Source organism: Dermacentor silvarum, chromosome 4 (genome assembly GCF_013339745.2).
Source record: "Dermacentor silvarum isolate Dsil-2018 chromosome 4, BIME_Dsil_1.4, whole genome shotgun sequence".
Taxonomy (NCBI): domain Eukaryota; kingdom Metazoa; phylum Arthropoda; class Arachnida; order Ixodida; family Ixodidae; genus Dermacentor; species Dermacentor silvarum.
The window spans coordinates 593,532-618,975 of record NC_051157.2 but is presented as its reverse complement, the minus strand read 5'-3'; the positions used below and the strand labels follow the sequence as shown (position 1 = coordinate 618,975).

The 25,444-nt window shown below is 47.8% G+C and overlaps 1 protein-coding gene across 2 annotated transcripts in view; it reads left to right on the top strand.

The window, feature by feature from the left end:
• Positions 1-23,859, top strand: part of LOC119449326 (ruvB-like 2) — a 108,677-nt gene extending 84,818 nt beyond the window's left edge. The window contains exon 11 of one of the 2 annotated variants that reach the window (XM_049665172.1): positions 23,744-23,859. In XM_049665172.1, coding sequence (XP_049521129.1) covers positions 23,744-23,772 — 29 coding nt within the window. In that variant the 3' untranslated portion in view covers positions 23,773-23,859. Of the gene's footprint in view, positions 1-7,656; positions 7,773-23,743 lie in introns of those variants that run through there. The other variant, XM_037712492.2, reaches the window with a different exon arrangement.
• The last annotated feature ends 1,585 nt before the right edge of the window (positions 23,860-25,444 follow it).

Below are 25,444 nucleotides of genomic sequence, written 5' to 3'. Positions count from 1 at the left end.
ATGCTGCGGTTTGCAAATCGACACTTCTTAGTATTGAGCTGGAGACCGGCCTTGGCTAGGCACGTGAGAATGTTGTCTAAACGTTCTAGGTGCTGGGAGAAGCTGGACGAAAAGATGACAATGTCGTCCAGGTAACATAGGTAGGTTTTCCATTTGAGGCCGCGTAGTACGGTGTCGATCATTCGTGCAAATGTGGCTGGCGCATTGCACAGACCAAAAGGCATTTTGTTGAATTCGAAAAGGCCATCAGGTGTTGCAAACGCCGTCGTCTCTTTGTCGGGCTCATGCATCGGGATCTGCCAATATCCAGAATGCAAGTCGAGGGTCGAAAAGTATTCGGCACCTTGTAAGGTATCCAAAGCATCGTCAATACGGGGCATAGGATATACGTTCTTGCGGGTAATTTTGTTTAGTGCCCTATAATCGACGCAAAAGCGTACCGAACCGGTCTTTTATTAACTAGGACAACAGGAGACGACCAAGGGCTTGCTGAAGGCCTTATAACATTCCGTGCGAGCATGTCGTTGACTTGGTCTTCTATAACTTTCCGTTCAGCAGACTATACACGGTAAGGGCGGCGACGAATGACGCGGGATCCGTCGGTTTCGATGTGATGAGCGGCCACGGTTGTTTTACCCAAGCTATCCGAACACACGTCAAAGCAAGGTTGGTGTTTCCTTAAGATGGTCAGCAAGGCATCAGTCTGAGTTGGGCTCAGATCTGAACTCACAGTGGCCCTGAGAGCACTGGGTGAACCGTCCGTGGGCGTACACTCGGCGAAGGAGGAAACAGGCGAAGCAGTGACGACACATACTGGTGCTGCGTAGATAAGTATGGCAACAGTGGACCCCTCCGGCAGCAGAATTGGCTCTGACGTCGTGTTGTAGGCGGTCAGACTGGCATGAGAAACGCACTAGACAAGAAGCGATGGCGATTCCCCGAAAAATGCAGCGCTGAGAAGGGGAAACCACTGCGTCGCCGTCAATATTTTCGCTAGATCTAATGGTGAGAATGCGGGCTTGGCCGGGTGGAAGAACAAAATCTGCCGCTGTGAACAAGGTGGGGAGGCGGGGAATCGGCAGCGTCACAGAGCTCGGTGTCCGTAATATGTATAAGTGGTTGTCCGCACGAAATGACAGCAGATGCAGCTGACAAGAAATCCTATCCTAAGATGATCGGATGAGCGCACGACGGAAGCACAGTAAACTGTATATGATGGCGAATTCCGTCGATGAGGACACGAGCAGTACACTGTCCGGTAGGGTAAATAGGACTGACATTGGCGCCACATAAGACCGGACCAACATACGGAGTTTGCACTTTTCGTAGATGGAAGCATAGTGCACGATGAATAACAGAAATGACGGCGCCAGTGTCAATAAGAGCGTCGACAGAAACACCTTCCACACAAACAGCGAGTAAATTAGTCGGGCGAGCAGGAGGAATTGGGACAGTTCGCAAACAAGCAGTTTCTCCTCCAAGAACTGCAGCGTCTAGTTTTCCGGATGGTTGTCGAAAGAAGTGGAGGTAGGACGCAGGGGCAATGAAGTACGGCGGAACGGAGACGGGGAACGACGACGGGGTGAGCGAGAAGACCGGGACATGTTTTGGGACAACGGAGGTGAGGGCGAGCGACGTGACGAGGACATATAGGGTCCTGGATTGTAGGCGTCCGATCTGGGCACATAGTCTCTCTCATAGGCGGATTAGCCACGTCATTCATCATGCTGGCGCCGGCGGCAGGAATGAGAGATATGACCACGTATGCCACAGTATAAACATACTGGCCGGGAAGGGCGCCAGGTAGAGTCGTATGGTTGCACGGGGGCCTTCGCTGCCATCGAGGCCAGGTGGTCGCAGACAACGGTGGCAGGTGCAGATGGAACTGGGACCGCAGGCTGTGAAGCAATCTCGGCGTAAGAAGGTGCACAAACAGGCGCAGGGGACCGGGCATGTGTGACACTTGGCATGGATGCCAGTTCTTCTTTGATGATCTCGCGCAAATTGGGAGGAGGAGCGCGCAGAGCCGCAATGGCGGTGTTGGCTGGACCATGACCGTGAAGCTCCTCTCGCACAATGATGCGGATGAGCACGTGCAACTCGGCGTTGTCAGTAAGGTGAGCGTCGCAGGAGGCGCGTGGAAGACGAAAGGCGCAGATCGTGGCAAGGCGTTGGCATGTCGTGATGATGTCAGTAACCTGAAGTGGGGCTCTGGACTACAAGAGCGTTAAAGGCAATGGAGTTGATGCCCTTCAGGATATGGCGGATACGTTCCCCTTCGGGCATGTCACTCTGAGCGCGATGGCAGAGAGCCAGAACGTCTTCAGTGATAGAGGTATAGGATTCCTCGGCTCCCTGGATGCGGGTAGCGAGCTTCTGTTTCACTACTTCGGAGTACCCAGCAGATGTATGTGCCAAATATCTGTTGCAGCTGCGCAGTAAATGCTGGCCAATCAGGGAAGTCGCGTTCATGGTTGAAAAACCAAGTTTGGGCAACCTGCCTTAGGTAGAAGGCAACGTTGCAGAGCTTGTTTGACTCGTCCCAATGGTTGCAAGCAAGCGCTCACCCTTTCGTACTGGTCAAGCCAGTCTTCCACGTCTTCGCCGCGACGGCAAGAAAAAACCTGAGGGTCGCGTTGCGGTGCGGTGACGAACCAAATAGGCCCAGCTGGCGCAGCTGAGGTGGTAGCAGCAGTGGATGCGGTGGTTTGTGCCATGACTGGTGTTGGTGAGCACAGCCGTCGACCAGAGCGGAGCTCCAGGGGTGACCGGTAGAGCAAGAGGACGGGGATGTCAACGCACGCTCCACCACTTGTGAGATGACGCCCGGGACGAAGGCAGAGCTCTTCTATTGTCACACAGTGCGAGACAGCCCACGAACACCAACCCGATAAAATGATGATGATTATGAGGATGGGTATATACACATGAAGACGATGATGAACTGCACAGTTAGCGCTCACAATATATATATTTTAGAAAAATCCACGGAAACTTTATTCGTGAACTGGATGTGGCAGGCCACTGTTGCTGCGCGTCGGCGCGGAGCAGTGAAAGGGGGGGGGGGGGGTCGCTTTCTCGGAATGGCACGGATATTTGAAATTAGCAGAGAAGTTAGGGGGGGGCTCTTGCACGGGTGGGGGCGCTTGCTCGGAATTTCACGGTATGCTTCTGGACGTCCGGTCAAGATTTTGGATCTTAAAGGGAAAACAAGCCGTTAAGAAGGTGCTTCAGTCGTGCTTGCCGTGTCGTCGACGTTTGAAGGGCTCCTAAACCACCTCAGATATTTTTTGAACATTTCAAGTAAACACGTGCATCGAGTTCAGAATGCCGTCACGATCAACGATGCCAAACGCTGCAGTGCTACGCGCTGCGGGCATGCCACAAAATAAAAAAAGCAATGCCGTCCTCATCTCCTGGCCTTCTCGGTATCCCCAGCGGACGTCACGATGTCACCAGGGTGCATCTGGTGATGTCAACAGCGGTGACGATGTCCATTGGACGAACAAGAACCTACGACTTCCGGTTTTAGGGGCGAAGCTCCTTAGGGTGTGGGTCGTTCCCTCCTCTGTAGTAGTAGTAGTAGTATGTAGCCACCTGTAGTTTTATGAAGTGTTCACTAGATGGCGTACCGGTTCCACGTCCGGTTCTGGTTCCACTTTGCGCGCATTCGGTGTGAACGCGGGCAAAACGCCGACGGCGTCGACAACAGTTCTGCGCTTTGCTGGTGCTGCTGCATGTCCAAGTTTATACAGCTGATAAAACTACCTTGAGTCGACCCCATGGCTGCTTCGCATACTAAGGGTTCCCATACGGGAAGATGGTGCAATTTTCTCTCTCGTTCCTGATGCGCGCTCTTTATCTCTCGTCCGTAGCAGTGGTTTACCTGAAAGATCCCCCGGTGCTTCGCCCACTCATCATCATTCACTTCGTGGATATGCTGTGATTTTTTTCTTCTAGCATTTGCACGCGCTCCCTGCTTTTTCTCGTCGTCTTGCTCGCTTGTGCGCCCTTGCGAATCGGTAATTACAGCCCGCAACGCAAAGTGCCAAATCCCTCGCGTTCCAACACAGTCGTGCTTAGCGGTCTGATTAGCTGCGCGAACAGAGTGCGACAGTGTTGGCCTTTCCAGACGTGCGCGCAACACAGGGTCTATAGCTGCACGCTTCGCATGAGCACGGGCCGGCACAGCAGCAACAGCGGGTAGCCAAGAAGTGCTGAGTCGCGGCTAATAAGAACCGTCCATGCTACCGGCATGGTAACACGCCGTTCGCCATTCGCTGGCCGCCGTTCGATGGCGGTTTTCCTCGCGAACGGCGAGATTTCCTTGCCGTAGAAAGGATGAGACCGGGTCCCATTTGTGCGGCCGCCTTAGGCTACGTTCACACTCGGGAAGCGGCAAGCGGGCGGAAAGGCCAAAGCGGCCGGAAAATCTTTTCCGCGCATGTCCAAGTTGTTCACATTTGTTTTGCTATCGCCGCTGCCACCGCTGCCGCTTTCGCCCACATCCATCTAGTCTGCGTACGTTTGTCGGCGTGGTGGCGCTCATTATCGCACCATTTCGAGCGGTATGTTCATTCATTGTCCCACCCCTCATCAAAAGTGTTCATTTCGCGCAACTTTGCGTGTCATCTGCGACCTTCGGTAAATTCCTCGTAGCCGTTCCGTAATTCTCCTCGTACGGGCACGGTAGCGCTGAGTCAAAGGTTGGTGCCTAGGCGTGATTATATTTCTTTAATAGCTTTTGCTTACAGGTTGTAATAACATTTCATCATTTGGTATTACTGGCGGCGCCTCCAGTACATCAAAGCTAAAACCCGGGCTGGCCCTTGTGTTGGGGCTCGCCGAAGCCTGCGCGTCCTACGTGAGACCTATGCTCCCGATCTATTGTCGCGACGAGAAAACCACCGCGCAACGAAAAAAAGCGCCCTGCGACTTTTGCAACATACCGCGCCTGTGCGAGGAGAATTGCGGAGCGCCAACGAGGAATCTGCCCAACTTTTTTCTGCCGCAGAAGTGGGCGAAGAAATTGTTTTTTATACTTCTACCTACTTGTTTCCTAGAAATGGACAATGAATAAACGGAAGGAGCGGACACCTCCGAAGCGGCTGTGGTGGGTTCGCCCAGCTTTGCAAAAGCGCGAGAAGTTGGGTCACCCCAAGGCTTCGTTGCTGCACCTCCGGTCGCGCGACGTTGAATACTATCGCGAGTATTGCTGACAGTACGTTTGAGTACCACTCTTGTTGTAGAGAAAGTGGTGGATCTAGATCGCGTCAAGCACCATGCATCGCAGCCTACACTTTTGGTTCCATGTACAATTTTACGACCGGATGTTTACATGCTAGTGGAGCTTCCGGTCGAGCGGAACGACTTTCCGCCGCGATTCCGCCTCGCCATGGCGAAAAAATCGGTCCGAGACCGATTTTGCTTTCCGCCTGCTTTTCCGCCCGCTTCGCCGCCTAGGCGGGCGGATTTTTAGAAGTTTTTGCCGCTTCCGCCTGCTTCGAGGCCAAGTGTGAACGTAGCCTTACCGCCGCCGATCGCTCAACGGCACCGATATCGTTGCTAGGCCTTCTCCGGTTCACTTCAGAGCTAAGGCGAGTGGCGCTTCGGAATGAATCGCCGACGCTCACAAGACGCAATATTTTTCTACCGTTGTTGTTGCTCTTCGCAATAATTGTACACAAAGAAGAAAATACGCTGATATTAGCGGCGCTGCCAGCTGCCATGCGAGCACAGCCGAGCCGGTCGTCTCCCGTCGGTAGCCGTGTGCTGCAGCTGAGCTCGATAAGCATCGGAGCTCTCGTTCGTGTTAAACGTTTGACAATCGGTATCGTTTTTCATAATATGTAAAATTTATGCATTGCGCTATCTAGTGGAAAATATTTCTCTTGGAACAGAAGCTGCAGCCAATGTTTTCGTCGCCTGTGGCGGAGGCGTGCAGCTTCGCGGTCGTCAATTGGCCCTTCGATCGTGCTGGGGGTGTACGCCGGCCGAACTGCCGTCTACTTTGGACACCTCTCGCGCAGCAGACGTTCTACGGCACTGGGGGACGGTTCACCGTCGATGTATTTGCCGCTAGCCTGGACGTGCCTTAATCGGAAGTGGACAATGTTTTGAGAAGCGCGATGGCGATGACGTATGTCACGTGACATTTTGAGGAGCACTCAGCGAGGAGAGACCAACCGACGAGGAAAGTAGCGAAGGAAAGAGCAAAACGAGCGAGGGCTGTGTTTCCATCTCAAACGCGTGTAACTCCGCTATTACTGCACCATTTGAAAAAATTCTCGTGGCTATGTGTTCGTTTTAGACTCGTGCACAATTGCAACACCACAACTAAATTTCGACCTCTGGCTGGTTTAGGGGCCCTTAATTCCAGCATTGATTCTCGTGGCATCATTACCAAAGGACCGCATAGCAGAGACCCCACCATTTGATGTCGTGGGAGTAGACTTTTGCGGTGAATTTTATTGCCGCTTTACGCAAGAGCCGGAGAAGCTCTATATTGGCGTTTTCTCCTGTGCTGTGACACGACAGTGCACCTAGAAATAACCTCAGACATGACAGCGCAAGCATTTATCTTTGCGTTTCGTCGTTTTACACTCAGGCGTGGCGTTCTTTCTATAGTTTATTCTGATAACGCCAAGACATTCATCAGCTGTTCCAGACAACTGTGACTGTTGCTCAGCGAAGACCGTCTGCGACTACGCAAGTGCTCATTGAATCCAGTGGAAATTATCGCCGAAGGGGCCCGTGGTGGGGCGGTTTCTGGGAGCGCGTCATCCGGACAATTAAGGATGTGCTGAAACGCTGTCTTGGAGGAAGCAGCCGCAGTTACGAAGAACTCCTTACTGTGCTGGCTGAGGTAGTGATTGTCAACTGCTGCCCTCTAACGCAACTCTGCGAGGACACCGAGGATGCAGAAGTGCTCACGCCATCGCAATTACTAACCGGCAAGTACGTCGTAGGTCTACCAGTAAGAACCGCAAACTGTTTGCCTAGCTCCACCCTGCAAGACTTGCGTAGGCGGGTGATGTATAGAGACGAGCACCAATGAAAGAATATTTGCTTTTCCTCCGCTCAGCTCATCACTGTCAGCCAGCGTCTTCGTTCGAAATGCACGTTGGCGACTTGGTGAAGGAAGACAACTTGTCGAAGTGGAAACTCGGCAGAGTAGTTGGAGCGTTTCCAGGCCGGGACGGCATCGAGAGATATTTCAAAAAAGCGTTCCCAAACGGCCAGCATTTTTGGCGCGCCGCTCAGCGGTTGTACCCTTTGGAGGCAAACGAGCATGCCGCGGCCCCAGGAGGATGTTGAGTCTACACGGGAAAAGCATTGGCGGGAAACGCCACGCATGGCACGAGAAAAGGAGAAAGAAGGCGATCCGGGCGGCAGTGCGGCTCGTGTGCATGCAATAAAAAAAAAGGAAGTGTTTGACCAGGGACTCTTCCCTGCTGCTACAGCCTTTGCCTCAACATTGGAGTATTGCGATTGTGTATGATTTTTCACCATGCAGGGAATGTGTCTTGAAGGCTGTGCACTCTGATCCTCTGAGGGAGCTACATGTATTCTTGGAACAGAAATTCATCTGGTAGCATAAGCTTTTGCAGACCAACACCAATGTTCTTATGACTACTTGCATTTTTTTTTTTTCAGTTGCTGACATTGAAATGGAAGCGGCATAATGGTCAAGCCAAGTCACATCATTCCTCCTGCCATCATCGAGTTCTTTTTTTCTTATTAAAAAGAATATTCTGTAATGTTTTTCTTCACTGGTGTGTTTGTCATGTGTGCATCTTGTTTGAAAGGACCATGACACCAAAGCTCATGTCAACCCAGCAAGCTGGTAATAATTTGGCACATTCATTGTAGAAAGTTTCTATTTGATGTTATTTTTATATCGTAGTAGAAATGAATAGCATGTGGCAACACTTATGCGAAGTGTGTTCAGCATGATCAGTGTGCATGATATGCAGGTAGTTTCGTTTTCGCATGTAGGTTTGGCGGTCCTCCCGAGATTTTGCCGGCGTTCTTTGGTGGGGGCTGTTTTTATCTCGCAAGTGAAATACCTGTGGCCACAATGCAACAGCGACCGCGACTACCTTGCTACTTTGTTGGTTGTCAGCGTGCTGAGTGACGAGAGTGGCCCAGCGCACGTATGGTTTCCGAATATTTTAGAGCAGACGGCACAGCCAGGGGCGGCGTAGCCAGGGCGGGGGGGGAGGGGGGGTTGATGGGGCTTCAGCCCCTCCCTCGAAATTTTCGTGCTGTCATGCACCGTCGACCAAAACAACCACCGGCGCCGGGAATCATTCTGTGTTTTGTCTACAATGTATTTTTCACGTTCGAAAAGACATTTCGGCACGAACATTGTGAATGAACTCGGGCTGGATTTCGTGGCAACAGCCTTGCACCTGGAGTCACATAACGCAGGGAGCCCCATCTGAGCCCAAACTTTCAAGGGCTTTACGATAGCAATCGGATGCATTTCGGCATCTCGCAGCGGCCGCGGAATCTACGGAGTGCATGGATTTTAATTCCAAGACTTTATGGGTATAAAGTTGTCATAAACTTTTGACGTGACTAGTGCACTGACATTTCCAAACGTGTGCTTTAGATTTTCAATTCTGGAACTTTATAGGTTTAATGTTCTTATATACTTGGGCCAACATGCGCTCACTAGAGCCCTTGTTGTCAAGCCTTTGCAGAAATGTAAGCACGTGCTCGCAATCTTCCACACACACGAAAATACTAAATATCACCGTGACTGTCAGCTGGGAGCTGATAATTTTCTCCTACCATTTTCAGGAAGCACACTCAATGTGATTGATCAGCTGGACCAGGGCAGCCATAGTAAAATAAGGAAAACAGAAGAAAGTCAACGGCCTATTATTGAGGCAGTTCCTTGTTGCGGGCGACAAGGTCTGGCTCTCCGTAATTATAAGGACAGTGGTCCTATAGATTTAAGCAAAGCCCCCACTGAAAATACTGGTATTTTCAGAGCGCTTCTTCGCATGCGAGCTGATTGTAGAGATACATATCTGAAGAACCATTTGGAAAGTTGCCCCAGCAATGTCTCGTATTTAAGCCAAGATGTACAATACCAAATTAAAGAAATTTGTGGTGAAATTATCAAAGAAAGCGTAGATTCAAAAGTAAAGGCTACAGGCTGCTTCTCTATACTTGCTGACAAAACGGCGTATAATGCTGGAATCAAACAGCTTACTGTTTATGCAAGTTACCTAAACAAGGTTGATAACGATATCGAAGGAGTGTTTTTAGGTTTCGGAACCGGAATAGATGCCGTCTCTCATTGCGACTGCAGGTTCTATGTAAATGTGTACCAACTGCTGCAGATTCTAGTCACCCTTCCAGTGACCACTGCCAGCGCAGAGAGAATATTTTTTCAGTTCAGTTCAGTTTTCAGTTCAGTTTTATTTCCTTAAAGACCCCTTTGCTAGAGGTATTACATAAGGGGTGGGTGCAGTTGATGCAACAGAAACACAGGTATTCAGAAAACTACAAGAAAGCTCCATTTCGCAAGTGCATAAAAACAAAGAAGGGGGAAAAATGATGCGGTGAAAAAAGCTGATTATTTTTCAGCCAACAAAGACACATTTTCGAAGAACGATGTCGGGCAAGTGATTTCAGCCACGTGGTGGGGAAGGGCGTTCCAGTCTGATGCTGTGCGGGAAAAAAAAGACGAAGAAAAGGTAGTTGTATGGGAGCGTGGCCGTAAGACTTGTAATGGGTGCCCAGTTCGTAGCGATATGCGTGCGGGTGGTGTGATATATGGCTCGTGAATTAGGGAACTGTAAAAAAACTTATGAAAGAGGCAAAGACTGGCTGTAGCGCGACGACGTGCAAGGGGCTGGAGATCAGATTTTGCTCTTAAGGATGATACGCTTACGTCATATGAGTATGATGAATGGATGTATCTGACGACGCGGTTTTGAAAGGACTCGAGCGCGTTAACAAGATAGACTTGATATAGATTCCATATGGGTGATGCGTATTCAACTTTCGGTCTGATAAGGGATTTGAAAGCTAGGAGTTTTACGTTCTGCGGGGCGTCACGCAAGTGTCGTCTCATGAAGCCAAAAGTTCTGTTAGCTGATGAAAGTATGTTGGAAATATGCGTACCCCAACTGAGATCATGAGAAAGTGTTACGCCCAAGTACTTAAATGATTCTACTGATTCTATGGGAACGTTTACTATTGTATAAGAGGACAGGAAAGGGTTACGGCGGCGGGTAAAAGATATATGCTTACACTTGTTGGGATTAAGAGTCATTAACCATTGTTCACTCCAAGACTGCACGTTGTTAAGACTTTGTTGTAAGGTGTTTTCGTCAGTAGCATTAGAAACTGGATGGTAAATCACGCAGTCATCAGCAAAAACTCGTATCTTGCAAGATACATGTAGGGGTAAGTCATTAATATAAATTAAAAAGAGAAGAGGACCGAGAACTGATCCCTGTGGGACACCAGAAGTTACAGGGAGAAGAGTGGATGATTTGTCATTTATAGAAACGAATTGGTAGCGATCAGTAAGGAATGCTTCGAGCCATTTAAGTACGTCACTGTGCAAGTTCAAAGAAGAAAGTTTTAGTAGTAAGTGGCGGTGAGGAACTTCGTCAAAGGCCTTTTCATAGTCCAGAAAAATAGCGTCAGTTTGTTGGTTAGAGTCAAGGTTTATATGCAAGTCGTGTAGAAACAAAGCTAGTTGCGTTTCGGTAGAGAAGCCCTTACGGAACCCATGCTGTGCCGAATGAAAAAATTGATTGGCGTCCAAGTGATTCATGATCAGGGAGTAGATGACATGTTCCATGATTTTGCACAGAAGGCTAGTGAGAGAGATTGGTCGATAATTTAGCGGTATGTTCTTATTACCAGACTTGTAGAGGAACGACCTTCCCCACCTTCCAGTCATGAGGCATGGAGGCTGTAGAAAGTGACTGAGAGAATATTAGACACAAAAATGATGAAGAAATATATTTTGTATTTTTTAGCAGTTTAGAGTTTATATCATCTATACCTGCTGAGGATGAAAGTTTAAGGTTTTCAATAATGCGCAAAACACCATCAGGATAAAACACCACGCTCGGCATGCTAGAAGCTATGTTGCAGGGGACATTAGACAATGGAACGTTATTATCATTAGAAAATACTGACGAAAATGCGTTGTTAAATATTAGTGCGCACTCAGTTTCAGGCATGATTTCCCCCGCATCATTAACAAGAGTTATAGTGCGTGTGTTCCCAGGGTTGATAACTTTCCAAAATTTCTTGGGGTTGTCTGTTAACATTTTAGGTAAGTCATTGTTGAAAAAGGACCATTTGGCATTGCGGACAGCACATAAGTACTCTCTCTCAGCGGCGTAGTATTTTTCCCAAGAAGTTGGGCTTAAATTCTGCTTGGCATTACGAAAAAGTCTTTTTTTCTTATTTTCCAACCTCTTTACATTGTTATTAAACCAAGGGTTCTGATGATTCTCACGGAGTGTTATTTTCGGAATATACTTGTTTGCTAGTTCATTCATTTTATTTTTAAACAGTTCCCAGTTGTCTTCAACAGATCGTTCATTGAATGAGGTTTCAAAGACTGGTAAAAAAGTGCACAATTCTTCATTTATAGCTTCGAAGTTTGCTTTATCATATAGGTTGATAGTTTTGCTGGAAAGAACACGCGGTGCTGGGGCAAAGTCAAATGTGGCATGAATCACACTGTGGTCACTGATAGGACGAAGGTAGGTAACCGATGATGAGGTTTCTGGATGGTTAGTAAGTATAAGGTCCAAAATGTTTGCGCAGTCGCGCGTTACACGTGTCGGCTCTGAAATAAGTTGCGATAAGTTAAAATTTAAACAGATGTCGACAAAGTCTTTCGCTTCTGCGTTGTTTATTGCGGAAGTAAGGTTATTCCAATCAATAATGGGGTTATGAGATTACTAAAAAAAAATCACATCTCACCCTACGGGCAACCATGGTGGGATGCGAAAGCATCGCGGGGGGTGCGCATCGAGTTTCCGTTTCGTTTCACTTGGCAACACAACCCAATGAGAGTTCGAGTGAGAGAATGTATCGAGAAGAGAGGAGACGTTTGTACGGGGTTGTTTTCGTTTGATGTGTACGTCGATCGCCGCGTCGTCGGGAACGTTCCTGGGTAGGCATTGCACGAGTTCCTGCACTTCGATCGAAACGCTCACGACTTGCCCCGACGCTGACGTTCGTTCTGCACGCTCCCGACCTTGCTCAGGTTGTTGGCGAACCAAAGCCGGTCGCACACGTTGCAGCTGTGCCCGAAGCTCCGAACGCAACAACCCCGGCTTCCCGAGCCTTCCTATGCTCCGCGGCGGTGGCGCTGCCGCTGCAACTAGCGCCGAGAGAGATGTTTATTATACATAAGGAAGAGACGCTTAATTATGCAGCCCATCAGGGAGCACGGCGCAGCGTCGTAGGGGATAGGGGGAGTAGGAGGTAAAGAAAAAGAGAAGAGAGATAGATCAGGGGGCTCGTCCGCACATGGGTAGGCAGCAGAGGCGGCAGGGACCGGCAAGGGCATGTACGCTCAGCGGTATGCTGCTATCCCACTCGCCTCCACGAACTCCACGAGGCTGTGTAGTGCGGGGAGATCCGACGTTGACGTTGTTCATGGCGTTTCGCGCATCGTTGCGCAGAGAGAGAATGACGGAAGCACAGCGAACGCGCGTTTTATACTGCGCCTAAAGCCCCTTTAACTGCGCCGCGACACTTGCGCCGCCTACCGGCGTACCCTTAGAGAGAGAGAGTGAGAGAGAGAGTTAGATGCAATGATTTGCTGCGCCGCACCTGTGGCGGAGAGGGGGAGGACGCACACCTGCGTAGGAGAGGAGAATGAGGGAGAGTTGCGCATGCACAGTACGGGTGCGGACGCCGCAGAACGGACACTGACCCGAGCATAAGATGCTTTTGCATCTAAAAATACTTGCGCTCTACAATGTCCTGTACACCCACAGATTTCGACGTCAACGTGTCCGAAGTCATTGACCGCTTCGCTAAACTTCCCCGCCGAGTGAAGTTTTTCCTTTAGATAGCGAAGCAGCAAAAATCAATGCAAGTAAAAAGCTCTGTTCAATCAGGTCCACAAACTCGTAATTATAAAAACGTATGACTGTTCATTAGCTTTTAAAACCGCAGAAATTTTCGCTGTTTATTCTAATAGCATCATGATCAAAATTATCACGGGAATACGAAAATTACGAGGACATCAATAACCAATTTTGACCGACCTTCCCAACAAACAATCGGATATTGGGTAGTTAAACTTGCCGCATCATCTGTGGCTTTCGTTTGGCCTTTTCTTTCCTTTTTAGCTACCTGCTTTTACTTCTTTTTTGAACCGAAACAATGCCCTTCTTTAATTTTGGATGCAGAATATTTGTTGCCGCTCTGCAGGCAGTTAAATTACACATTTTCGTACTGATTTCAGTATTATTCCGCTATTCTACCCATATGGTGCGGTCGCGACCGCCGCATGGCCCAAGTACATATCACGATTTCTGCGATCATAGTTTGGTTTGTGCCTGGATCGTCTGTCTTTTTATGCGTAAAGTTTAGTATCTGTGACTGCGCAACATGTTTATTTGTCTTGTTTGACGCATTATATACAGTGACGTTTGCTTAAATACGTAGATTTATTGGAGACTTATACATATATTTAATTATCTTGTTGCGAGGTGTTGTATATACAAGCAGTGAACTGTTTCCAGTGGCACCTTCTTGCACTTTATCAAGTTGTATCGCATTTGTATATTCCATTCTATCTTCGCATTTATAATGTGTATTTTGCGGAACTCCTGCTTTTTATATGTACTCACTGTTGCGACTGTAATATCGTTGTAATTACAATACACGACCGGTAACAGCTGCTCCTGCGCAATCTATTGCAACAAATGACAGCGTCATTGAGGTTTTTCCTTGGCCGTTGCATATGTACAAAAATGTAAACAAGGTTCTTGAATGAGAAACATTCATCAAAATATTTGTCCTCAACTTGTTCTTTTCATGGCCTTTACGTTTTTCATATGAGCTGCATGCACTGATTTGCTGGTTTCGAACTGATATAGTTCTAAAGTTCATGTGATATTTTGACAGAGCGATGAAGAAGACGTTTGGAGATGACTTGAAGAAGACGACGCTCCGGACTTCGCGAGCTATGATCTTGTCAGCCGCTGCCATTCTTGTAAATACAGTGTAAATATATTCCTTGCTTCTTTTCCCCGTAACATTTTTGGTGGAGTTTGCGGGCTCAAGCGCAAGACGGATTTACGCAGCGGGTGCTCCTTGGCTGCATCTACCATGCCAGCTCAAGGCGAGGATGCTTCGGGCTTGTCGGCCTACACGCCAACCGTCATTCTGGCACAACCGCGCGACCCCGGCACCTTTTCCGGCAATGAAAACACCGATGTTGAAGATTGGTTTCAACGTTATGAGCGGGTGAGCAAGAGCAACCATTGGAACCAGACCGCCATGCTGGCTAATTTGATATTCTATCTCGCGGGAACGGCACGCGTCTGGTTTCAGACTCACGAGGAGGAACTTACCACCTGGGACATTTGTAAACAAAAGCTCACAGATTTGTTTGGCAAGCCTGTTGGACGTCAGCGCGCCGCTCAAAAAGACCTCGCTTCGCGTGTCCAGACGTGCACCGAGTCCTACCTCATGTACATTCAAGACGTGCTCTGTGCCGGAAAGTGGATCCGAGGATGCCCGAAGCTGATAAAGTCGCACATGTCATTAAGGGCATAGCCGATGATGCCTTTCACCTTCTCGTGTTTAAAGAGCCCCTAAACCACCTCAGGTATTTTTTGAACATTGCAAGTAAACAGGCGCATCGAGTTCAGAATGCCATCACGATCAACGATGCCAAACGCGGCAGCGCTACGCGCTGCGGGAGCGCCACAAAACCAAAAAAAAAAAATAAAAAAAAATAAGCATATCCACGAAGTGAATGATGAGTGGGCGAAGCACCGGGGGATCATTCGGGTAAACCACAGCTACGGACGAGAGATAGAGAGCGCGCGTCGGGAACGAGAGAGAAAATTACACCATCTTCCCGTAGGGGAACCCTGAGTAGTATGCGAAGCAGCCATGGGGTCGACTGAAGGTAGTTTTATCAGCTGTATAAACTTGGACATGCAGCAGCACCAGCAACGCGCAGAACTGTTGTCGACGCCGTCGGCGTTTTGCCCGCGTTCGCACCGAACGCGCGCAAAGTGGAACCGGAACTGGAAGTGGAACCGGAAGTGGAAGCTAGGGTGCCTCGATGCCCAGCGCCGCCGTCCAGGGTGGAGACAACCCCGCTGGCGCCGCCATATTGAGTCACACGAGCTGAGGCTCAGCTACGCTTGCGTTCATAAATAGGGTTACTCGCGGCGCACTTCCAAGTGCTTTGCCTTGATGAGGATTTTTTTATCGGTATCGCATCTGCACATCTTTATAACCAATAGCCGTTAACTCGTCGAGGGTCCAAGACGTAAATGTATGGCGCCGGGAACATGCCCCAAGTTGCCTAATTCAATTTACATTTAATATGCCGTGTGTATGTTTGAAATACGCACTATTTTTTTTTCTTGCGCTTCGATGCTTGGTATGTAAGGTTTGCGACCCCCTGTGTGTGGAAGTTTTTCTTTTTCGCTGTTGTATTTTGGTTTACACGTCACGCCTCCTTTACTGTAGGCAGCCACTCGCGCACGGCGGTTAGTTTCCCTTGCGTTGCGCGCGCTCTTCGCGTTCGTTGCAATTATTTGACGATATCTACGCGCAATTTTGCTTTTTTTTGCCCACAAAACTGTGTGCTGACAGGATTAAGGTGTAAAAATAACTGCGATGTGAAAATAAGGTTTAGTTAGTGCTGTAGAGTAACATGTAACGTAACTTGTCTGTGTCAATCTTGCGTAGTACACACAAGAAACCAAGCGATGCACAAAATACATTTACTTATAATGTCTAGTACAAGCAATCATGAAAGAGATATGTACATGAAAAATTATATGTACTGTGTGGCACCTGAAGGTTATGTTGAAAGACGAGATAAAAAAAAAATTCGCAAGGTAGGCTCGACACACAATTCGGGATAGTGAGAGTTTTTTTTTAATTTATTCATTACATGGGGGGGGGGGTTCAAGTGAGTACATCAACCTTATTACACACAATATAAATCGAAAACAAGAATGCAAACAAGAAAACGCAACCGCGGGTAATATTAATCAAGATATCCAGCCAGAATACATCAGCTACCATCGAATACGTCGTATCAGCCAAACACATTGATGGCGAGTACAGAACATTTTATAAATAACCACTAGAACACTGATAACTACATTGAAAAAATAAACAACACTGCATATCGCGCACAAAAACCGTAAATGAAACTACGACAGTCAAATACAGATTAGCAATGTTTTTCACTTCGAAAATATAGTCCATGATGATGTAGGGCTGTTGACTTTAACAGACGGCGCCCATCCTGTCGATTTCCCTCGTACTGGTCCTCTTCAAAGTGTTTCTAAGTACAAATAAAACAACAAAAGTGATTATTGATATGAAAAGTTGCCTTGTAAATACAGAGAACCCATTACAGTACTTAAAAATAAATTTTCGCAGAAGTAATGCTGTATTACCTCGCTTCACACGTTTCGAAGAAATGCACAGGCTACAACAGACACCATGCCAGAAAGCGCCGAAACATTTTGGTCCCATGATGCCCCTTAACTCTACTACACCTGGGCATACCGTGCACAGGCATTTAAAGACCGTCACAGTACCCACCACGATCGGGAATGAGCACGAATGACCATCGGCTTACGAGCACCACGCTACAAATATATTCGTCTAAAAAATCAGCTATATAACGTAACAACCTGAGATCCGCAAGATATCTGCTGAGAATAGAGAAAATCACAATGCTTCGCTTGCCACGTACACAACAGCCGCTCTCCCCAGAAGAAGCACTGCGTTCTTTAGTCCCAAATAATTAACCAGTCGCGAAAAAAGAAACTGAGGTAAAAAAAAAAAAGAAACAAGAGACACACGATGTGTGCTTCCCGTGAAAAAGTAAAATAGGTGGTTTACATGACGATTTGTAGCTAATGTAAGGCTATTTCGCGGCGAAGCATTTTCGTCAGTTCTTAAAATAAGGGTACTACTCGCATAGACTGCGCTGATCAAAACGGCAAAAGCCTATGCGACGCGCGCTCGCAAACCATAGGCTACTCAGCATCGGTGCAGTGCTTAGTTCGTGAGCGAACGTAGGTACCTGAGCGAGGATCAGAGAATACTTTCTTATTTATGAAAAACACGATGCGATAGTCTAAACTTTCATGACACTTACCTCGCAAATGTAGGAGCTATCCGTTGCCTTCCAGTGATACCGCTTTACTTGGACTTCCCATCTCTTCCTTCGCTCTGGGTCCCGGGGGAAGCGTAAACAACGAAGCCCTTTACGCGTCGATCCGGTGCACTTGGGAACACAACAACCCGTCATGTCGACTCGATGCACTTGACAAGCTTGTCATTCATGCGGCTGAACACTGTCCAGCAAGTAGAAGCGTCAGCGAAGCATCCGCGCGCACTGTGTCTCGAACTAAGCACCGGCACCAAGCACTCGCAACCGCTCGCTGTGACTCAAGATGGCGTCGCAGCGAGAAAGCGGCGGCGCGGGTGCGGTCAAAGGATGGCACCACCCTGAACGGCGGCGCTGGCATCGAGGCACCCTAGTGATGATGATGATGATGATTTATTGGCATCCCCTTTGAAACGGGGCGGCGACAAATAGTCACCTAGCCTGCTTGATTTAATCAGGTATACTATACATGTTCTTTATCTTGCATTTTTGTATACCTATCATTATTTTTCTTTTTCAAAAATTTACCTTGTACCGCTGCCTATGATTTTAAGAGATCAGGTTGCATCCATCTTTTCCCTACTTTTTTTCCACCAGTACTCTAATCGTCTCTTGCTGATCTCTACGGCTGATCTGTTTATGTTTCCTTCCACTTTAAACCTAAGCGCTTCTGGGAGTTGCACGTTACCTACGGTTCTCGCTGGGTGGATCCCGTCGCATTCCATTAGGATGTGCTGAGTGGTCTCTGGATCTTTACTGCAGCATACACATGTCTCATCTAATTCCGAATATTTGTTCCGATATGTTTTCGTCCTTAGGCAACCGGCTCGAGCCTCAAATAGCAAGGCACTGCCCTTTGTGTTATCGTACAGATTTTCCCTTCTAATTTCTTTCTTCTCATTCTTGTAAATCTCCATTGTCCTTTTCGTTTCCATTCTTTGCATCCAATTCACGGTCTCTATTTCTCTCACTTTCTTTCTGATGACCCCTGGTTGTCTATTTACAGTTTCGATTATCCTGTACTTGGTTGCCAACTTCCTTGACCTCTTCCTCCATTCTGTGTCCACGCTTTTCATGTAGAGATACTTGTGCACTTTAGCCGCCCATTTATTTTCATCCATGTTCCTGAGCCTTTCTTCAAAACTAATTTTCCTTTGTGCGAGGTACTTATATTGCTTCACTATGGGTATTACTTGCTGTTGAATTGACACCACGAAGTTACTCGTGTGCTCATTAAAGATCATAATCCCTGATTTCTCTGTGCTAAACTTAAGGCCTAGATTTGTCGCTGCGTTCCCACAGATATTCGCAAGTATCTGTAAATCTTTTTTATTGTCCGCTAGTAGCACAATGTCGTCTGCGTACATCAGTCCATGGATCTTCTGTTGCACCATTTGTCCATTACGCATGTAGGATAAATCAAAACCTAATTCGCTGTTTTCCAGTCGTCTTTCTATGCCCTTGACGTAAAGCGTGAACAACAATGGTGACAGAGGGCATCCTTGCTTCAATCCTTGGTGAATTCCCAGCATTTCATTTCCTTTTCGGCCTTCCCATGCCACTTGTACTTGGTTGTCTCGATATATCTCCCTCAGCAGCTCCACGAAATCGTCATCTATGCCTTCGTATTGAAGAATATCCGACAACAATTCCCTGTCTACGTTGTCATAAGCTCCTTTAATATCTAGAAATGCTATCCATAAAGGTCTTTTCTGAGCTACTGAAATCTCTATGCACTGAGTTAGTACAAACATATTGTCTTCTAAGCGTCTGCCTGGCCTGAACCCATTCTGTAGTTCCCCCAATACACCGTTTTCCTCCACCCACTTCGACAGTTCTAATTTTATGGCTTGCATTGCCATTCTATATATCACCGACGTTACTGTAACTGACCTGTACGAGCTCGTCTTATCCTTATCTCCTTTGCCTTTGTAGATAAGATTCATCTTGCTTTCACGCCATCCAACGGGAATATTCTTTGTTCTAATCACTTGCTCTATGGCATTAGTCAGCAGTGCCTTGCTTTTTGGACCGAGGTTTTTGATTAGCTGTATTGGGATTTCATCGGGTCCTGCTGCCGTGTTGTTAGGGACATTTTCTGCTGCCTTTTTCCAATAAAAGCTTTCTATGCTGAATTTTGATCTCTCAGGCCTCTCTGTTGTTGCTGGATCTGTTGTCTGAACTACGCTTTTTCTCGTACCGAAGTTGCCTGATAACGTCTGTGATGTACCGCAGCGCATCATCGCCTTCATAGATGTTACCGTCTTCATCCCTTATAGCCGTTTGCGAGTTTATAGTTGGAGCTCCGAGTGCTTTTATATGGTTCCAGAATCTTTTTGGGGCGCCTTTGTCTCTTTTGTGAATGTTATGCACCCAACGTTCACTTGCGCATTTAATTTTCTCTTGCACGAGCTCACTCGCAACCCTTTTCTTTTCTCAGTATGTATTCCATCTAAGGAGCACCTCTTCTTCTTGTAATCCCAACTTTTGGCTTCTCGATGAACCCTAGATGCCTCTTTACGCTCTTCTATAGCTTGTTTAATTTCCTTGTTCCACCACTTACGTGGTTTCCTCTTTCCAATCCAACAATTGTATTGCCGTGTCCGCCTTATTTCATGCTGCATAACCTCCACCAGTTCCTTATATTCCCAGACTGCTGTAGGAAAAGCCTCAATTTTCTTCTCTATGTTGTTTGCGATCTCTGTTATTTGCTCGTCATTCATTTTTAAAAACTCTGAGGCTATTGGTTCATGTTCTGAGCTGGTATCTCTCCCAAACTTTAATGCTAAACGTCTATGATCGCTTCCCAGGCTATTTTTTCCATTTTCGTCTATTATCATTTGGTCCAGTTGTTCGTAGACCATTTCTGAGACTAAGGCGTAGTCGATACATGACTGCCTGTTTCCGCATTGCCACGTTACCTGTCCATGACACTTATTCTCCCTGTTAACTACTATAAGGTTCTGTTCATCACACAAATCCAGCACTAGAGAGCCGTTGTAATCAGTATATCCGTCTAAATCGTCCATGTGCGCGTTCATATCTCCCACTAATATCACCTGGCCCGAGTTACTGAACTCATTAATATCGCTTCTAATGCAATCGACCAATTCCTTATTTTTTTCCCTGCTATCACTACCTGTCCACAGGTAAGCTACTCCCAGCCACGTCTTTTTACCTTGCCATGTACCACTAATCCATAAATGCTCTTTACATGTCTCGTTTACCCTTCGCCACTTCAGACCTCGCCTAATTAGTACGCCTACGCCTCCGCCTTTCCTTGACCCGGTCATTCTGTTGCACCCTTCCCATACAAAGTTGTCAATAACAGGCGGCTGCTCCAAATCTCGTAGATGCGTTTCGGTCAAGGCGTACACACTAATCGCTTCTTCATTCAGTTGCGTTTGAATTTCCAGCCATTTTTCCTGTTTACGACCACCCTGCATGTTAATGTAGCAAATTTTACCTTCTCTATTCTTATCCTTTCTGCGTCTTTTCCTGACTCCTGGTCGCCTAATTCTGCCCTTTACTGGTGTTTCGCTATGTTCAATACTTAATCAGAACCGGAAGCAGAACCGGAACGCCATCTAGTGAACACTTCATAAAACTACAGGTGGCTACATACTACTACTACTACTACTACTACTACTACTACAGAGGAGGGAACGACCCACACCCTAAGGAGCTTCGCCCCTAAATAAACAATGTCGTCCTCCTCCCCTCGCCTTTCCGGTAACCCAAGCGGTCATCGTGATGTCACCAGGGGGAATCTGGTGATGTCAACGGCGGAAACGATGTCCATTGGTTGAACAAGAACCTACGACTTCCGGTTTGTCTGCTAACGCGGGCTCCCTGCTCGTGCTCGCCGTGTTGCCCGCTTGTGCACGCTTGCGCATAGGTAATTACAGCTCGCAACGTAAGTGCCAAATCGCTCGTGTTCCAACACAGTCATACTTAGCGGTCTGATTAGCTGCGCGAACAGAGTGCGACAGTGTTGGCCTTTCCAGACGTGCGCGCACGCTTCGCATAACACGCGCCGGCACCGCAGCAACAGCGGGTAGCCGAGAAGCGCCGAGTTCACGTCCACGTTACCGGCACGCTAACTCGCCGCACGCCGTTTGCCATTCGCGGGCCGCCGTTCGACAGCGGTTTTGCTCGCGAGCGACGAGATTTCCTTGCCGTACGTAGAGAGGATGAGACCGGGACTCATTTGTGCCGTAGCCTCACCGCCGCTGATCGCTCGACGGCGCCGATATCGTCGCTAGGCCTTTTCCGGTTCCTTTCAAAGCTAAAGCGGGCGGCGCTTCGAAATGAATTAACGACGCTCACAAGCCGGAATATTTTATTATCGTTGTTATCGCTCTTCGCAATAATTGTACAGAAAGAAGAAAAATACGCTGATATTAGCGGCGCCGTCAGTTACGATGCGAGCACAGCCGAGCCGGTCGTCTCCCGTCGGTAGCCGTGTGCTGCAGCTGAGCTCGATAAGCATCGGAGCTCTCGTTCGTGTTAAACGTTTGACAATGGGTATCGTTTTTCATAATATGTACAATTTATGCATTGCGCTATCTAGTGGAAAATATTTCTCTTGGAACAGAAGCTGCAGCCAATGTTTTCGTCGCCTGTGGCGGAGGCGTGCAGCTTCGCGGTCGTCAATTGGCCCTTCGATCGTGCTGGGGGTGTGCGCCGGCCGAACTGCCGTCTACTTTGGACACCTCTCGCGCAGCAGACGTTCTACGGCACTGGGGGATGGTTCACCGTCGATGTATTTGCCGTTAGCCTGGACGTGCCTTAATCGGAAGTGGACAATGTTTTGAGAAGCGCGATGGCGATGACGTATGTCACGTGACATTTGGAGGAGCACTCAGCGAGGAGAGACCAACCGACGAGGAGAGTAGCGAAGGAAAGAGCAAAACGAGCGAGGGCAGTTTTTCCATCTCAAACGCGTGTAACTCCGCTATTACTGCACCATTTGAAAAAATTCGCGTGGCTATGTGTTCGTTTTAGACTCGTGCACAATTGCAACACCACAACTAAATTTCGACCTCTGGCTGGTTTAGGGGCCCTTAATTCCAGCATCGATTCTCGTGGCATCATTACCAAAGGAAGGACCGCATAGCAGAGACCCCACCATTTGATGTCGTGGGAGTAGACTTTTGCGGTGCACTTTATTGCCGCTTTACGCAAGAGCCGGAGAAGCTCTATATTGGCGTTTTCTCCTGTGCTGTGACACGACAGTGCACCTAGAAATAACCTCAGACATGACAGCGCAAGCATTTATCTTTGCGTTTCGTCGTTTTACACTCAGGCGTGGCGTTCTTTCTATAGTTTATTCTGATAACGCCAAGACATTCATCAGCTGTTCCAGACAACTGTGACTGTTGCTCAGCGAAGACCGTCTGCGACTACGCAAGTGCTCATTGAATCCAGTGGAAATTATCGCCGAAGGGGCCCGTGGTGGGGCGGTTTCTGGGAGCGCGTCATCCGGACAATTAAGGATGTGCTGAAACGCTGTCTTGGAGGAAGCAGCCGCAGTTACGAAGAACTCCTTACTGTGCTGGCTGAGGTAGTGATTGTCAACTGCTGCCCTCTAACGCAACTCTGCGAGGACACCGAGGATGCAGAAGTGCTCACGCCATCGCAATTACTAACCGGCAAGTACGTCGTAGGTCTACCAGTAAGAACCGCAAACTGTTTGCCTAGCTCCACCCTGCAAGACTTGCGTAGGCGGGTGATGTATAGAGACGAGCACCAATGAAAGAATATTTGCTTTTCCTCCGCTCAGCTCATCACTGTCAGCCAGCGTCTTCGTTCCAAATGCACGTTGGCGACTTGGTGAAGGAAGACAACTTGTCGAAGTGGAAACTCGGCAGAGTAGTCGGAGCGTTTCCAGGCCGGGACGGCATCGAGAGATATTTCAAAAAAGCGTTCCCAAACGGCCAGCATTTTTGGCGCGCCGCTCAGCGGTTGTACCCTTTGGAGGCAAACGAGCATGCCGCGGCCCCAGGAGGATGTTGAGTCTACACGGGAAAAGCATTGGCGGGAAACGCCACGCATGGCACGAGAAAAGGAGAAAGAAGGCGATCCGGGCGGCAGTGCGGCTCGTGTGCATGCAATAAAAAAAAAGGAAGTGTTTGACCAGGGACTCTTCCCTGCTGCTACAGCCTTTGCCTCAACATTGGAGTATTGCGATTGTGTATGATTTTTCACCATGCAGGGAATGTGTCTTGAAGGCTGTGCACTCTTTGATCCTCTGAGGGAGCTGCATGTATTCTTGGAACAGAAATTCATCTGGTAGCATAAGCTTTTGCAGACCAACACCAATGTTCTTATGACTACTTGCATTTTTTTTTTCAGTTGCTGACATTGAAATGGAAGCGGCATAATGGTCAAGCCAAGTCACATCATTCCTCCTGCCATCATCGAGTTCTTTTTTTCTTATTAAAAAGAATATTCTGTGATGTTTTTCTTCACTGGTGTGTTTGTCATGTGTGCATCTTGTTTGAAAGGACCATGACAGCAAAGCTCATGTCAACCCAGCAAGCTGGTAATAATTTGGCACATTCATTGTAGAAAGTTTCTATTTGATGTTATTTTTATATCGTAGTAGAAATGAATAGCATGTGGCAACACTTATGCGAAGTGTGTTCAGCATGATCAGTGTGCATGATATGCAGGTAGTTTCGTTTTCGCATGTAGGTTTGGCGGTCCTCCCGAGATTTTGCCGGCGTTCTTTGGTGGGGGCTGTTTTTATCTCGCAAGTGAAATACCTGTGGCCACAATGCAACAGCGACCGCGACTACCTTGCTACTTTGTTGGTTGTCAGCGTGCTGAGTGACGAGAGTGGCCCAGCGCACGTATGGTTTCCGAATATTTTAGAGCAGACGGCACAGCCAGGGGCGGCGTAGCCAGGGCGGGGGGGGGGGGGGGGGGGGGGGGGGGTTGATGGGGCTTCAGCCCCTCCCTCGAAATTTTCGTGCTGTCATGCACCGTCGACCAAAACAACCACCGGCGCCGGGAATCATTCTGTGTTTTGTCTACAATGTATTTTTCACGCTCGAAAAGACATTTCGGCACGAACATTGTGAATGAACTCGGGCTGGATTTCGTGGCAACAGCCTTGCACCTGGAGTCACATAACGCAGGGAGCCCCATCTGAGCCCAAACTTTCAAGGGCTTTACGATAGCAATCGGATGCATTTCGGCATCTCGCAGCGGCCGCGGAATCTACGGAGTGCATGGATTTTAATTCCAAGACTTTATGGGTATAAAGTTGTCATAAACTTTTGACGTGACTAGTGCACTGACATTTCCAAACGTGTGCTTTAGATTTTCAATTCTGGAACTTTATAGGTTTAATGTTCTTATATACTTGGGCCAACATGCGCTCACTAGAGCCCTTGTTGTCAAGCCTTTGCAGAAATGTAAGCACGTGCTCGCAATCTTCCACACACACGAAAATACTAAATATCACCGTGACTGTCAGCTGGGAGCTGATAATTTTCTCCTACCATTTTCAGGAAGCACACTCAATGTGATTGATCAGCTGGACCAGGGCAGCCATAGTAAAATAAGGAAAACAGAAGAAAGTCAACGGCCTATTATTGAGGCAGTTCCTTGTTGCGGGCGACAAGGTCTGGCTCTCCGTAGTCATAAGGACAGTGGTCCTATAGATTTAAGCAAAGCCCCCACTGAAAATACTGGTATTTTCAGAGCGCTTCTTCGCATGCGAGCTGATTGTAGAGATACATATCTGAAGAACCATTTGGAAAGTTGCCCCAGCAATGTCTCGTATTTAAGCCAAGATGTACAATACCAAATTAAAGAAATTTGTGGTGAAATTATCAAAGAAAGCGTAGATTCAAAAGTAAACGCTACAGGCTGCTTCTCTATACTTGCTGACAAAACGGCGTATAATGCTGGAATCAAACAGCTTACTGTTTATGCAAGTTACCTAAACAAGGTTGATAACGATATCGAAGGAGTGTTTTTAGGTTTCGGAACCGGAATAGATGCCGTCTCTCATTGCGACTGCAGGTTCTATGTAAATGTGTACCA